This window comes from Ursus americanus, chromosome 1 (genome assembly GCF_024610735.1).
Source record: "Ursus americanus isolate L20-20 chromosome 1, mUrsAme1.1.p, whole genome shotgun sequence".
Taxonomy (NCBI): domain Eukaryota; kingdom Metazoa; phylum Chordata; class Mammalia; order Carnivora; family Ursidae; genus Ursus; species Ursus americanus.
The window spans coordinates 47,221,523-47,236,902 of record NC_142127.1 but is presented as its reverse complement, the minus strand read 5'-3'; the positions used below and the strand labels follow the sequence as shown (position 1 = coordinate 47,236,902).

At 42.4% G+C, this 15,380-nt stretch overlaps 1 protein-coding gene across 3 annotated transcripts in view; it reads right to left on the bottom strand.

The window, feature by feature from the left end:
• NOSTRIN (nitric oxide synthase trafficking) overlaps positions 1–15,380 on the bottom strand; it is a 55,328-nt gene that overhangs the window by 3,139 nt on the left and 36,809 nt on the right. For all 3 annotated transcript variants that reach the window (XM_045780347.2, XM_045780371.2, XM_087861233.1), the window contains 6 exons: positions 10,009–10,107; positions 9,787–9,912; positions 5,967–6,075; positions 4,999–5,087; positions 2,080–2,205; positions 1,051–1,165 (listed from right to left, as the gene is read on the bottom strand). In XM_045780347.2, the coding sequence (XP_045636303.1) occupies positions 1,051–1,165; positions 2,080–2,205; positions 4,999–5,087; positions 5,967–6,075; positions 9,787–9,912; positions 10,009–10,107 (664 nt within the window). The remainder of the gene's footprint in view (positions 1–1,050; positions 1,166–2,079; positions 2,206–4,998; positions 5,088–5,966; positions 6,076–9,786; positions 9,913–10,008; positions 10,108–15,380) is intronic.

Sequence of the window (15,380 nt, the reverse complement as noted above, 5' to 3'; positions counted from 1 at the left end):
TTGCGGCACGTGCTTGCTTCCACCATCCCTAGGTTCTGACGGAACTGTTTCTTTCTTTCTTTCTTTCTTTCTTTCTTTCTTTCTTTCTTTCTTTCTTTCTTTCTTTCTTTCTTTCTTTCTTTCTTTCTTTCTTTCTTCCTTCCTTCCTTCCTTCCTTTCTTTCTTTCTCTTTCTTTCTTTCTTTCTTTCTTTCTTTCTTTCTTTCTTTCTTTCTCTCTCTCTCTCTCTCTCTCTCTCTCTCTCTCTCTCTCTCTCTCTTTCTTTCTTTCTTTCTTTCTTTCTTTCTTTCTTTCTTTCTTTTCTTCTTTCTTTCCTTTTTAAGGTTCAGTTAGCCAGCATACAGTCTATCGTTAGTTTCTGATGTAGTGTTCAACGACTCATTAGTAGCGGGTAACACCCAGTTTCTTAAGCAATGTGACGGTGAGTCTTCACTACACCATCTGGACCATTACGTCCCGGGTTTTCCTGAAACTCTTTCTGCTAACTTTTCATCAAGAAACTTGCAAATCAAAGTTTGGAAGCTATAGTTAAACAAGGGTTTAACAAGTTTAAACAAGTGTGTGTGTGAGTGTGTGTGTGAGTGTTGAAAGGTGAAAGCTGGGGGGTGTGGGCTGGGAAATAGCTAAGGTCAGGCAGCTGAATAAGGAATAGGTAGGTCTTGGGATCACCGTGTTTCTCACAGAAAGGACAGGGTTTCCATGGAAGTTTGGAGGAGGCTGTGGAGACAGAGCTGCTCACAATGGTTCAGGGGTGAATGTATGGACAGCAAATTGCAGACTGTCTGAATAACATGAATGCCAGTCATCTCAGGGACCTTCTCATAGCATGCATTTTTCCCCTCAACCCTCCACTTTTTGACTCCTTCCCACAGTTTGTATTATGTCTGCACAGAAAGCTACAAATGCTAACAAATTAATCAGTCCTAACCGAAATGCAAATTTCTTTCAGCTGATAGATGCCCATGTGACTCTGAAAATAAAACGTAAATGTCACAATGTGCTGTGCTTTACCAACAGAACCAGCCCCAAATTATTGTGGGCATGGGATTACCTGTAGATGAGGACCTTGGGATTCTCTGCCCACCAGAAGACGTCCTGCTCACAACATTCTCTAATCTCTTCATCAGAAAAGGCTGAGATATTTTTACATAACTATGCGTCTGTTGCTGTTTAAATAGTGTAAAAAAAAAAGTCATTTTAACAACACTGTCATCAGAAGTATTTGTGAGAAGTGACTTTTCCACAGCTGTTTTCCTCGGGAATTTGTTTTTTAGTTTTGGGGAGGACAGTATAAATAAGTTATTCAATGCTTTTCTAAACTCTACTATAAATCTTAATTGTTTCTGAAGCCGTAATATTTTCAGAATTAGACAATGACTGTATTTTATAGCCTGTGTTTGCAATTCTGACCTGCAGCTCCAGGTCAAATAATAACACTCACAGCTTTACTTCCTCAAATTCAAATTTAATTGGCTTTAACGCAAGTGAAATGGCCATGACTCTAAATGATTGCTTTTTTAGAGTTCTGAGTCTCACGGAAAGAAAACAATCCCATTATCACAAGATGGTTACAGCTCCCCCTTCTGACAGGAAATGGAAAACAGCTGCAAGGAGTAGCGACTCCTGCGTATTCACCTGTCACCATCACTTCCTCCAGTGTATCGCCGGGAAGACACACGGATGTGAATTTTTGAAGTTGTACTCACACTTTACCCACATTATGTACTATGTTAAATGGATGAGACCAGTGCATATCCCAAAATCTTACACTTTAGGTCTGTATGAAATTTCACTCCAAAAGCATGTTTAGAGAATAAAGTTAAGATATGAGGAGGAAGAAGGAATCCAAAGTGTTATTAGCTCCTCATAGGTACTCTACAAAGAAGGTATTTATTTGTGATTAGCTCTTGTTACTGCACTCAAAAGGAATAAAAATGAATTTATCTTAAAATTCCACAACTGGGATTTGGGATATATGGTACATAAAACTCACAATAGCCTTTTTGCCCTGGTACGACTAGAAGCCACTCCATCCAGCAAGCGCCATCAAGAAATCACAGCCCATCTCTTAAATGTTTACCTTTTCTTTCCACTTGAAGATGGAGTTACTACAGGGATGGCTCGGTTGAGGTCTCTGCTCCAGTTCTGCTAACACCGATGACAGTTTGTAGGAGTTTGCTTGCAAGAGGTCTAGTTTCAGATTGGTCTGTGGATACATCATTTGGCCACATGAGTAAATTTCTAGAAAATGAGGCACAGCTGGTGGGTAAAGGGATATCAGGATAACTTCCAAGATGACAAAGAGGTCTAGAAAGGTACACATTCGACTCATGCAGACAGGCACAGAAGATGCGAAAGAGAGCAAAAGTGAACCCTTCAGGACTTTAAAGGATCCTTGGTTGTCGAGTGTGCCTTCTTCTGGACTCTTATAAACAGGATAAACTGGAAACCTAGATAGAACAGTATTTTGTGGCAACAGATAGCTTTACTCAAATTTCTGCGAGGAGTGAGAAAGGGAATAATAAAGTGTCGATCTCAGAAGGTAGACTTTCGGGGGCTTTGAAGGAAGGCAGTTGAAAGTGGTGCGCAACGGAACTTGTATCAGATTGTATCAAACTCAAATGGTGTGAAGTGGGTTTTGTTGTTGCTGCTGCTGGTGTTACTGTTTTTCTTAAAGAGGTGAGGTCCTCTATTACCCAAAAAGTTTGCAGTAACACTTCTGGAAACTGGAAACAGTATTCGGGAGTATCTGGGTGTAGAAATAAGTGAAGCTAAAGATACACTCCTAGTTTGCCATTTGACCTTCTGTTCCCTGTTTGACCTTGAACTAGAAACTTCATAATAGCTTCTTTGTCAAGCTGTGTTCAGGCAGGGTAACTCAAATAACAGAATCTAAACAATGGGAGGGGCCTGCTTATCTCATCTCTTCCTCACCATTATTTCTCCCTTTTCCACGCCTCCAGCATGGGGATCCCTAGCCCTAACACCCCTGCCAGGGGGCCACAACCATGGACTGAACACCTCTGATGGATGGGGAACGGTCCATCGTACTGTGGGGCAGGCTTGCCTAAGACGAGATCAAAACCCACCGCATGCCTTCTACCATTAGACCTAGTCTGCATCTGAGAACATCATAGGGCAAGTCTCCTTCCTCCTCTATGCGGTGCTCCTCCCGTACCTGAAGGCAGTGTCTACTCTAAAAACACATTCCGTTTCTGCAAAAAATTGCTCATAGAACATGCCTTACCAGCATTCTTGCTTCAGATACGGCACTTGAAGGACCGAGAGACAATGAATTGGGAAGAATTTAAATGAAACAGTTTCCTCCTGTAAGAAACCTTCCCTGGGGAACAAAAAGTCTACCAATACCACAAGTTTCCCTCCACCAGCTGTAGGGGTGTGTAACCAAGTTACATGGGTATTCGGTACCCACTACTTGAAGGTGCATATTGGCTCCCTCATAAACACTGCGAATTCAGGGGGCAGACCCTCTCCAACCCTGCACCCTCCGCTGTGTGAATCAGATGCTCCTAGTACGTGTTCCATGCTGGTGATGACGATGACAAAATTCTATGCAAGAACAACCGAAGAAATAAACTTACAACTTAACACCATCACAAAATGCCCCATATGACTTTATTTTGGTAAATATTATTTGCATAGAATTAGTAAACCAAACATTTGGCACTGTCACAGAAAATGTCCTACAGACTGCTTTATAATTTCATAGGAACCGCAGCCATGTGTCCCTGAAAGTGTGTTAGACCTCTGCTCCCAAAAGAACAGAATCCGGGCCTTTCTTTTCACTAAGAGTGTTAGGCTTGTTCTTACAACAGCCCCCCCCCACTCCCCCAGCTCCCCAAGGAAGCCTCTGCTAAAAAAGAGATTAAACTGTACCTGACTGTATTTGTCTCCTTTCCCCAGAGAACTAGTGAAATTGCCTGTTTGGACAGAGGTATTAGGTACCTGCTTTCCCAAGAGAGTTCGTGAGGCTACGTATAAGGTACCAAGAGCCAGCCCAGCTTCCTGTATCCTTCAAAACATTGCTAAAGATTTTGTATCTCTTCCTGAATTCTTCTCAGATGAATCCCAGTCAATTTCCTCTCTCTCTTATCACAGCAGAAAACCTGTATCTAACACACATAGTTCACAGTATCTGTTCGTTTTTATTCCTGTATAAAATTCACAGGCCTTTGCTGACCTCCCTTTCACCGTGGGTGCCTCTGAAGCAGCCTCATTGTCCATTGCTCCCCACAAACGCCAGAGGGGCTGCTGTGGCGCAGGCTCTCAACAAAAAGGCCCAGAGATGCCGCTCCCTGCCCTCTCCTGACAGTACCTCCCCTCCCCCTCAAAACCACCTCAGCCTCTAAACCTTTTTCCCTTGTTCTCAGAAGTTTTTGCCACACACTCAGACTACCCTCTTCCTTCTGTGTGCCCAAGCTTTCCTTTCTCCTGTTATTTCCAGAAGCCCCTGATGTTAGCTGAAGATAAGGGAAAGGGACTCTTCACAGTTACCAGGATTTCGGCTCTCCTCTGTGTATGGTGCTGGCACTTTCTAACAAACACTTTTTCCTCACAATAATCCTTTGAGGTAGGTACCGAGAAAAGTGAAGTTGTCCCAAGTCCATGGAAAGGGCAGAGCGCGATCCAAATATGGACCTTTCTGAATGCAGACCCTGTGTTTTTAATCACTTCTCTTAACCGGGTTAAAGTACACATGGTTTCCAGACCCTAATGGAATTATTCTATTTTGGGGAATTCTATTTTAGGCGCAATTGGTTTCCTGGAAGGACACTGAAGCAAACATGTCTAAGTAGTTGAATTTTTCCAGATCCCTCAAACTGCTCGTCAAGGAGGCGACTACAGGAGCTCTGACTGGATTGTTCTTTGTCATGAGAAAAGAAAGGCGAGCAGAGGTCAAACGGGCCCAGAAAACAAGCATTCTAAAAATAACTCCTTCATCTTTCAGTCTAGGAAAGTAGACGCTGCAAATATTTACCTCGTCCATCAAGGCTGCTGTGATTTTTTGGCTCTCTGCGTCTGAGAAGGCGGGGTCCCTGGAGTAGGATTTCAGCATTCGTTCCAGGCCTGACAATGAGATCATCCTCTCAGTCACCGCGGTCCATCCTGTCCTGGAGGGACACAGCTGAGAGGGGGCACGTGCAGGGGGACCTGAGCCCAGAACTCACACCAGGGGGAGTTCCCGATGGCCGAGGCTCTTTCTCCTTGTAGTTGTTACTAACTTTTACTGAATGGGTGGCCTGTACCTTTATTTAATAAAGTTGAGAAATTCCAGTTTTTAAAAAATCCTGATTGTTATTTTGCAAGATGAGCATTCGAATCCTCCTTGTGGACCCAGTCCGTGGTCGATTCCCAAAACTATCGCAGTGTGAGCCCCTCCCTCACTGCGGTGGTTATGTTTCTAAACATTTCGCTCTCTTGGATTTCCTATCGGGATTATATTTCAATATGTTGTTCTGCTCCCCATCAAATAAGCTCCGCATACCAGAATCACAAGCGCGGGGCGGTTTGTATTACCCGTATCGCATTGGAGCTGCTCACATTCTGACATCCCTAACTCATTTAGAAGGAGAGCTTAAAAAGAAATAAACAAAAAAACCAAAAGCTGTGTGCACAAGGAGGCTTACCATCTTTTAAACAGCTCGCTGTTCCTCATTCCAGCCAATTTTAGAAACACGGCGAAATGCTATTATTTCTGGAAATGGAGACCTAGTGCTAGTAGAGCTCTCTTAAATAGACCAAAATGTCATTTTCAATCTGTTTGCGCTCTCCTTTCTTCTTTCCCACTTTTCTTTATTCACACAAATTAGGTCTGACGTAGGATTCTTTAAATGAGGTGATCCCTGCCCCGATTAGCAAAGGTGAAATCACCCTACCTTTGAATGAACCCTCTGAGTAGAAAGAACACTTTCCCTGATCGGGCCATTCACAGATATAATTACACACCTTCCTGGTCTCTTGAGGCTTTTTCAATATCTTTTTGCAGTCTCAACAGTTTTGATTTTAATGAAGACTCTTGTCGCTCTTTATTCATTGCATTGTTAAGATCTTCTTCCTTTAGGGGAAAAAATGATGTTTAACAATTTAAGGAGAAAAAGTAAGGTTTGCTACTCCTAGTTGCACTGAGAATTTCACCGAAAACTGTATTTAATATTAACTTAACAGAAGGAAAAAAGTAAAAAAAAAAAAGTCAGGATAACCTTTGGTTTTATACAGGTTGTTCTATCTGTCCTAGACCCACTTAATAAGAAAATATCTTGTCCACAACTTGTAAGTACACAGCTGAGCACTTTCTTCAACAGAACACAGTATTGCTGGAGAAAGAGCCTTCCTATAGTTTAATTTCACAGTTTCTTGATAAGTAAATCTATTTGTTGGATACTCTACTGCTCCCTATTCATCTTGATTGAAGTTAGAGTTCTTCGAAGGTCCAAATGTAGCATGACATGTTTCCCGGGAGCTAAGACTGTGTCGGGAGTTTCATCAATGTTTATTGTGCTCTGTTCTGTATTGGCTGGCTATTGGCGACCCATGAGCTCTTCCCAGGATGGGTCTATAATCTAGTCAGGCCTTGAAGCATCACGTAAAGAGACCTAGCAATCCAAGGCCACATTCATTCATGAGTGGTGCAGACAAGAATGTGTGATTCGCCGAGTGCCAGGACGTGAACGTTTCAATGAGGCAAGAAGACTTAACCAGGATTTTTCAGTCAAGGAGAAGGAAGCCAAAGGGTACCCTGGACAGGAGAAATGGCACAAGCAAAGGACAGAGGGAGGGCTGCAGGAGACGCATCAGGAACGATACGTAGACCAGTTGCTTGAGCAAACACAGTAGAAGGAAAAGTTGTCTTGGCAGTTTAGGCCAGATTTTTGGGCTGAAGTAGGGATTTTGTCTTATAAAATGTGAAAAAATGTTAACAATATCTGAGCTTTCACATCCATTATTTCAAGGGTCGAATGAAAAGAAAATGAGGACGTCAAGGTTGGATGGGGAGGCAGCCGAACAGGAGTGTAGCAGATGGACAGGAACGCGTGGAGAAAAAGGGGACACTAAGGTCTGAAGACAGAAGTAGAGGGATCAGGACTTGGTTGATACAGAAGGAGAAAAAACAAGGATCCTGAAAGTTGGTGGAGAGATGAGCTTTAGATAGACAGTCATGAAGCGTGAGGATTTAGAGCAGAGAGAATAGCCTTAATAGGAATAATAAGGTATAGATAAACATATATTGCTCATATATTGTGAATTGTATATTATAAATGTTGATATCCTTATTACATGTGATTCTTACAACAATCCTAGGAGATTGGTTTTATTTTCCCCATTTTCCCTCTGACAGTCAGAGAAATAAATGAAGACCCAAAAGAAACAGTTTGAAACCCAGGTCCTCTGAATCCCAGTGTGCCTCCCCATCGGCTCCTGCCCATGCCAGCCCCTGGAGGTCGGCGGCCCCGCAAGAGCCCCGGCTGAACTGCAAGGCTGCCTCACTCCACCCCTCAGGCCCTCCTTGCTGGAGAAATGCACATCATCCCCGGGCTCCGGCTCCGGCTCTGTGCCAGGCCAAGACTCCATTTCGGTTGTTTGGGGACATCTATTGTTTACAAATGTATTTCTGGAAGTGGATCACTACTGGCACAACTCGAGGATAGAGTATACTGCTGTCCTTTAACTTTCTTAAATTTGTCCTTCTCTTCCAAAGACTTTAGAAAGATCAATATTGAAAGTGGCCTATGAAACTGCTGATGCAACTTAGGAGCATGGCCTTTCCAGCAACCTTACAAGTACTTTCACACTGGTCACCAGCCCCTCAATATCTGCGTTTGGATTGTTCTCCGGTCTTACCCTAGTCCTTGTACATTTCTTGGCAACTAGATATAAACCAGTCTACACCCAATGTCTATAAAGGCAGATTTAGGGCATGTTTTTCTTTGAGGATATTAAGGAAATTCTATTTACCCGTTTGGAGGTACAGTCCATTGTCTTAGACAACAGATATGTAGTCATTAGCTCTGGTGCACTGATGATGTGATAGAAACCAAAAATTCCCATGGGCATGTCAATTACAGATAAACTGTCATGGCTGCCTCCTTACATCACCCTAGAAGCCTAATCACATTTTCAATGACAATGACCCCTATTTTACTGACAGCTTAGTCAATAAGGGCATTTTTATAAGAAAGTAACAAATATATTTTATTGCACATTTTCCCATCTCAGGAGTCACCTACACTATTTGGAAGAGAAAAAAAAAAAAGGAGCATTTTCTGCTTATAATCAAATCTTCCTTTCCACTGCTTATCACTACATTTGTTTCTGTTTTGAACAGACATTACTATTGCTAATTCACTTCACTTTTCCAGGGTAGGAAAAGAAGATCTAATTCAAGAAATAGGGGGCCACTTACTGCTGTTCGGAGGGTAAGGGTGGGGAAAGCTGGTCAGGAGCCACTGTTGGGCCTAATCTAACCTCCTTTCCTCCTCCTTCATCTCTTGTTCCCTGAGCAGGACTCCTGGGATGTTGACTTCAGCTACTCTTTTAAGCCTATAGGAGGCCATGACCAGTAGGCTAGTTCTCCATACAGGGGGAAACGAGCCTTCCCAATCTGGACCTTGAAAGTCTGGACAAAATACAGCAGAGGAATTCTTTCTGCAGATGGCAATAATTAATGATCAGCTCCTAGAACACTACAATTAAGACCAACAAGAGGGAGGACAAAATCCTTGAGGTGTGACCCAAGAAGACAAAGGATTTCCCCCCAGATAACAAAGAAGTGAGATGTCTAGGCTCTGACCAGGCACGCTGATGGGTTTTTAGCAAGTTTCATATAATGGTAGAATCACCCAAATGACCTCAAAATAAGCTTCTATAATATGGTGTGAGGTTTTCAAAGGCAAGGACCATGAAGAATGTTGACAATGATTCCCACCTTCGAGGAGTCCTGCCTTTGTTCAATCCCCTCCACGAACACTTATTGACTTGTGTTTGCACTATTGGACTGCACTTATCGACTTGGTTCTGACAAATAGGATACAAAGAGATGTCACTTCTGAGATCAGCTTATAAAGAGTACAGTTCCACCTTGGATACTCTAGCTCTGTCTCTTTCGGATCACTAGCTTCTGGGGGAAGCAGGCTGGCCTATTGTGAACTCCCCACAGGTGCAGAGAGCCTTATGGCAAAGAGCTGGTCTCTGCAGCCACCAGTCAGCGGGGACCAGAGGCCTGCCATCTGCCACATGGGTGAGTTCAGAAGCAGGTTGTCTCCCAGGAGAGCCTTGACATGTCTGCACTCCCGCTAACACTTTGATGGCAGCCTTGTGAGGGACTCAGAGGCACCAGGGAAGCCACACCTGGATTCCCGGCCTGCAGAAACTGTGAGATAATAAATGCTTGTTTTAACCTGCTAGGTTTTGGGGGTAATTGTTTTGCAGCAATAGACAACCAATATGACATACAGTGATTATTTGCAGGTCATGAAACAGTCTGCCTGGGATTACTCTAGAAGCCTGAGCATAAAGATTCAGTCTGGAATCCCATTTGACTTTCTTCCCTTCCAGAGGACACCAAAGACATACTTCTATTGCCCGGTTTCTAAACCACATCCTGTTGTTGTTTTTTTTAAATTTATACAGACTATGAAAAAAAATCGATATTTTCATTTACAAAACAAGATATTTCCTTCACAATTGCTCTCAATGTTTTTCCAAATGCGTCCCTCAGCCTATGAATGAGGCTTCCCATCAATGGAATTTCCTTCCATTCTATACTTACGAAGTAATCGGTTAATAGGAACTCAGATTTATTTTCTGTGGATGACACTGCAGTTTCTTCCATGAGAGCCTGGGTGTCTTTCTCCACATCTATCTTGCTGATGGCACAGTGAATCTGCGTGTGGCACTGCAATGCCAAGAAAGCAGAACAAGGTTGCTGAAGAATGTTTCCTGCCAGTTCCTACCACGTGTATCAGAAATAACAGAAATCCTTACAACTCACTGTGGTCAGGGTTTGGCCAAAAACAGAAATATGTTGGGTGTACTGGTTCAAGTTATTGTATAAAAGTTTAATTCTTTCCTTCTCCAGCTCCAGGATGCTCTGAAAAGGATGGAAAATGACAGAAGATGAGCTGGTTGTTGTGCAAAACTAAAGGCACCCACCCAAGCACTGGCACACCCCCAGAAAGCCCGTGAACGGTCACATTTGTGCCTTTTGATGATGTCATTTCCAGGCTGCAGTGGGGGGAGATTCCCAGGAAAGAACATGATTTGGTGTTAAGTGCTGTTTATCCTCCTTTAAGATTGGTTTTGTTTTTGTTTTTGTTTTTTAAAGATTTTATTTATTTATTTGACAGAGATAGAGACAGCCAGCGAGAGAGGGAACACAAGTAGGGGGAGTGGGAGAGGAAGAAGCAGGCTCATAGCGGAGGAGCCTGATGTGGGGCTGGATCCCATAACACCGGGATCACACCCTGAGCCGAAAGCGGACGCTTAACCGCTGTGCCACCCAGGCGCCCCTAGGATTGGTTTAACTCACATAATTTTCCCAGGCTGTTTTGGCCCAAAAGGCATTTGGTTACCTGGTATTCACAAAGGAAGGGGAGAAAAGAGATCATTTGAAAAGCATCTGTGAGTTCTTTTTTTTTTTTTTTAAGATTTTCCTTATTTGTCAGAAAGAGAGAGAGAGGGCACAAGAAGGGGGAGCGGCAGGCAGAGGGAGAAGCAAGCTCCAAGCTGAGCAAGGAGCCAATGTGGGGCTCAATCCCAGGACCCTGGGATCAATACCTGAGCTGAAGGCAGACACTTAACCGACTGAGCCACCCGGGCATCCCAGCGTCTGTGAGTTCTAGAGAAGGAGTGTGAAGCCCAGTAAAATCCCTGTCCATATCTTGGAAATGCATTCAGACTATTTGACAAGAGCAGAACCCCAAAGTCTGATCAACTTTGAACTTAGGAAATTTTAGGCCAGGTTTTAGGAACACACTGTACCCAAGTAGGCAGCTGTTTCCTTATGTTGACACGAGTTGAGCCACCAGCATCAGTCTGAGACTAGAATCACCAGCATCTCTTCATGGAGATGGTAATGGTTAAGAGATTTTAATTACGTTTCAGGGAAATCATTAAAATGATCTATGTTTGCTCATGAAAAGAGGCAGAGATAAATTCCACTGTGCAAAGGGGAAATCCATATCTCATTTAATGAATAATTGCTTTCTGTTATCTTGTTCTTTTTGTATAAAATAGGTAGTAGAGAAGCAAAATACTCTGGAGGACCTAAAACTGTCCTTCTGTGCCTTTACGATAGCACATGTATGAGAGCGTGGCCAAAGTTCGCAGGGGGACAGCAGAGCTGGAGACTGGTTGGGGCCCAGGCACCGTGATAAACCATACTCTTCATTCTTTCCAGTCCTGTTGTCTGGTCTGTACTACTCAAGGAGTTCAGAAGGAATTCATTTTCATCTAAATTGCTTAAATAAAACTGATCAAAGAAATATCATGTTCTTTCTAAAGCAAAAACTCTCAAATTTTAGCATGCTTAGCAATCACCTAAACACCTTACTAAAATCATTCAGAGGTTCTGATTCATCCCATTTAGGGAGGTGCTCAGGAATCGGAATTTTAACAAGTACACTAGCTGCTTGGAGACATTGTCCTGGGACTCTAAAGGGCCACAAAAAAAAAAATCTAATTTCAGATTATTTATGATTCTTCCACCCAGAGCTACCCCATTAGCATTTTGATGTATTTCAGTCCGTCTAGGTATGCGCAAATGTACGATTTTATTTTTCTAGTTACCCAGCAAATTATTCAAATTTGTATTCTGTTTTTTCACTTAACATTATACAAGAGCAGTTTCTCATGTTGTTCGCCTCCAGAAACTCCATTTAATATAGTCCACTGCGTGGGGTTGCATACAGCACATTTGATTCATTTAGTCATCCCCTTAAGGTTAGCCATTTGAATTGTTTCCTCCCTTTTGCTTTTAATGTATTTTGAACAGAAATTGGTTTGTTTTCCAGCTATTTCCTCAAGATGGATTTATAGAAAGAAAATTATGTTTTTCACCACGGGTTCTGGGAGAGAGTCAAGCCCTACTGTCCTGAAGCATCCGTTGTGTGCCGTATGAGTCACCAGCTCCCCAGCCCCAACCCCTCCACCCTGAGAGGCACAGTCACTACTGCCCTTGGGGGAACTGTGAAAACAATCACTCCGATTATTTTCTGTGTTCTGTGGTTCAGATGAGGAACACTGTTGAGAAGGTGAACATTTTTAATGTTCTTGACACTTATTGCAAATGCCTCTCTAAAATAATTCCTTGAGTACTTACTGTTGGAACCCAACATTTGGCTCTTGGTAATTCTTAGTAGCACGGCCATTATTTTTCAAAATATAGATTATTTCTACCAACTGAATTGTTTGTTCTTAGAACAAATGTGAATGTGACTTGAGCATAATATGATTATGAATAGTAAGACTAATTGACATGTGGTTTGTGGAATTGGTTTTATTACTTCATAACCACACTTGAAACTTGACCCTTTTTAGTAGCTAGCAAACTGCCTTGAGCACATTTCAATGAATGCTCTCTCAAAGAATCTATAAATCCAATTTGGAGAGTAAGAAGGGGTAAGAGGATACGCTATAGGATGCTTAAATGAATTCTTATACCCCATTTCTACAGAAGAATGGTCCTGGCAGAATGGAGGGAAGAAGGAAACTGAACCACCCTTGTAACATTTCCACCTCACACACTTATAATAAAATTCCCTTAAATTCAGTTCAGCCCACTTTTGTTATGTGTCTTCATGAGTATAACATTCTACTTCTGAGTTTGTAAACAATGGACGATCTAGAACACCCAGTATAATATGTGAGTCAATGATTTGGTGGTGCAGACAGGGTGTATACAAGCTAAGGGAATACAAAGTAAAGGAATGTTCTTGGGTAGGGCCGGGCGAGGATGACTTGGCAGAAGTAGTCTCGAATGGGTCTACAGAGCTGAGCTTGCACTCGGGAGGCCGAAGGTAGCTCTAAGGGAGCCGAGGTAAGAGGAAGTGACAGAACTGAAAGGGAGAGTGGGGCGCAATGTTGGTGGCCTCTGGAATGGTGGTAACAATAAACCAGGATACAAGAAGGGTGAAAGGAAATCTTTCTTTTCCTTGCGGAGATTCTGATTTTGAGTAGATTCTCCACATGACTTGGATTCTAATAAAAAAAAAAAAAACTAGGGTTTTAAATATTTTTAAAACTGAGTTATAAGTTTATTTAAAAAAAAAACTTCAAGTATAATTAACATACAGTGTTATCCTAGTATCAGGTGTACAGTATTATGATTCAACGATTCTATACATTACTCAGTGCTCATCAGGATCAGTGTCCTCTTAATCCCCTTTGTCTATCTCACCCACCCCCACCACTCACCTCCCCTCTGGCAACCACCAATTTGTTCTCTATAGTTAAGAGTCTGTGCTTTTATTTGTCTGCAAAGACATCTTTTGTAATAGAGAAAATGTATATCTTGTCACCATCAGGAAGACTTTATAAATAAAAAAGATAATTTCCATGATGTTTTAATATAAAAGTTGGAGCTGCTGAAAGGGGGTTGGTCAGGAGGAGAGGTACAGGAGGACCCTAACAGGAAAAAAGAAAACTGAGAAAAAAGAGAGACCTAGTAAGAGCCTCTGAGAGGGGAGTTGGTAATAGCAATACATAAGACATTTTGAAGGCCAGCTGGAGGTCACCTATACCAGTCATGCTGGCAGCCATACGAGGTAGGGACCATAATTATCCCCCATTGCTGTGATGTAGAGAGGTGAGAGGAGTGCAGACATAGAGGTTAAGTATTTTTCTCATAGCCCTTGAAGGGCGTCTGGAAGATGGAATGGGAGCAGCCATTTCTCTCCCATAATCTAACAGGGCTTCCAAGGAAGCCAGCCTCTATGGAAAAGCCACAGATCCACTGAGAAGTCCCAGGGGGTGAGGCAAGACCAGAGGCCAGGCTGGAGAGCCAGGTTTCAGATGGACAAAGTTGGAAATTAAATCCTTGGCCCTTTCTCCTCGTCCTCATCTAACATGTATTCAGCAGAAGCGAGGAGAGTACCAGGACCCTATGTTTGATGGCGTAAAATAAAGAAGGGTTTCTCCTCATTTCCTCCTCTCTTCGGCCTAGTTTTCATCTCTCCTTTAATTTCCCCACTTTTCCCTAACTCTGCATCTATCCTACCTGGAACGTGGAAGAGCAAGAGATTAAATATGGCCCATTGGATTTCGGCTTGTCCAGCAGAGAGCAGAGGTCAAGCCCATGGCATCAGACCGCCTAGGTTGAATCCCGTTGCCATCTTGGGCAAGTACCTTCACATCTCCACTCCCTCACTATAAATTGGGAATAGAATTATGACCTCTTCATGATGTTGTGAGGAACACAAAATGTAATGCTGTGAATGTACTCAGCGCCGTGCCTGTCCCTAGGCAGCACCTGTATCATTCACACATGACTGTGCTTATCAAATTGCATCTCGATTGCCTCTTTTTGCAACTGTACCTTGCTTTAAACATTTTTTAAAACTTAACATGTGGGGAAAAAAGAAACCAACATTCATGTTCTTAACACCCAGAGTTGAACATTATTTAAGTTGGTCAGATTTATGTTGACTTAAAAAATAGAGAACTAAGCTAGTCAGATATACAGTCGTTGGAGTAACTTTTGAGCCCGGGTTGCTTCGTCCTCTACAAGCTGTGTGGCTGTACGGGGCAGCTTTCTTGAATTCCCACCATTTCCCTCATACAACACAGATTCAGTCTATATGTATAAGTTTACAAACACACACATTAAAAACTCACTGTAGTTTGGGGTGTGAGTTTTTTAAATGCTTTAATTTACATAGAGTGTATAAATAGCATATTTCTTTTCTTCAACATCATGTTTTTGAGGTCAATTTGTGTGGGTTTTTTAAAGATGTTATTTATTCATTTATTTGAGAGAGAGCGCCAGAGAGAAAGCATGAGTGGAGGGGAAGGGCAGAGGCAGAGGGAGAAGAGGGAGCCCAATGCCAGGTTCAATTCCAGGACCGGACCGTGGGATCGGGACCTGAGCCAAAGGCAGATGCTTAACCAACTGAGCCACCCAGGTGTCTCTAATTTGTGTTTAAATATAGTTTTAATTAATATTTATTGCTAGATATTATTCTACCTTCTAACTTAGAGCACATTTTAAGAGGAATTTCTCTATTGATAGGTGTGAGGATTGTGCACAATTTTTTCTCATGATGCAGTTATAAACAATTCTGAAATAAACATTGCTATACATCACCCTTGGTATACACGTGTATACCAGATATACGCCTAGGAGGGGGACTGCCATGTTGTAAATAC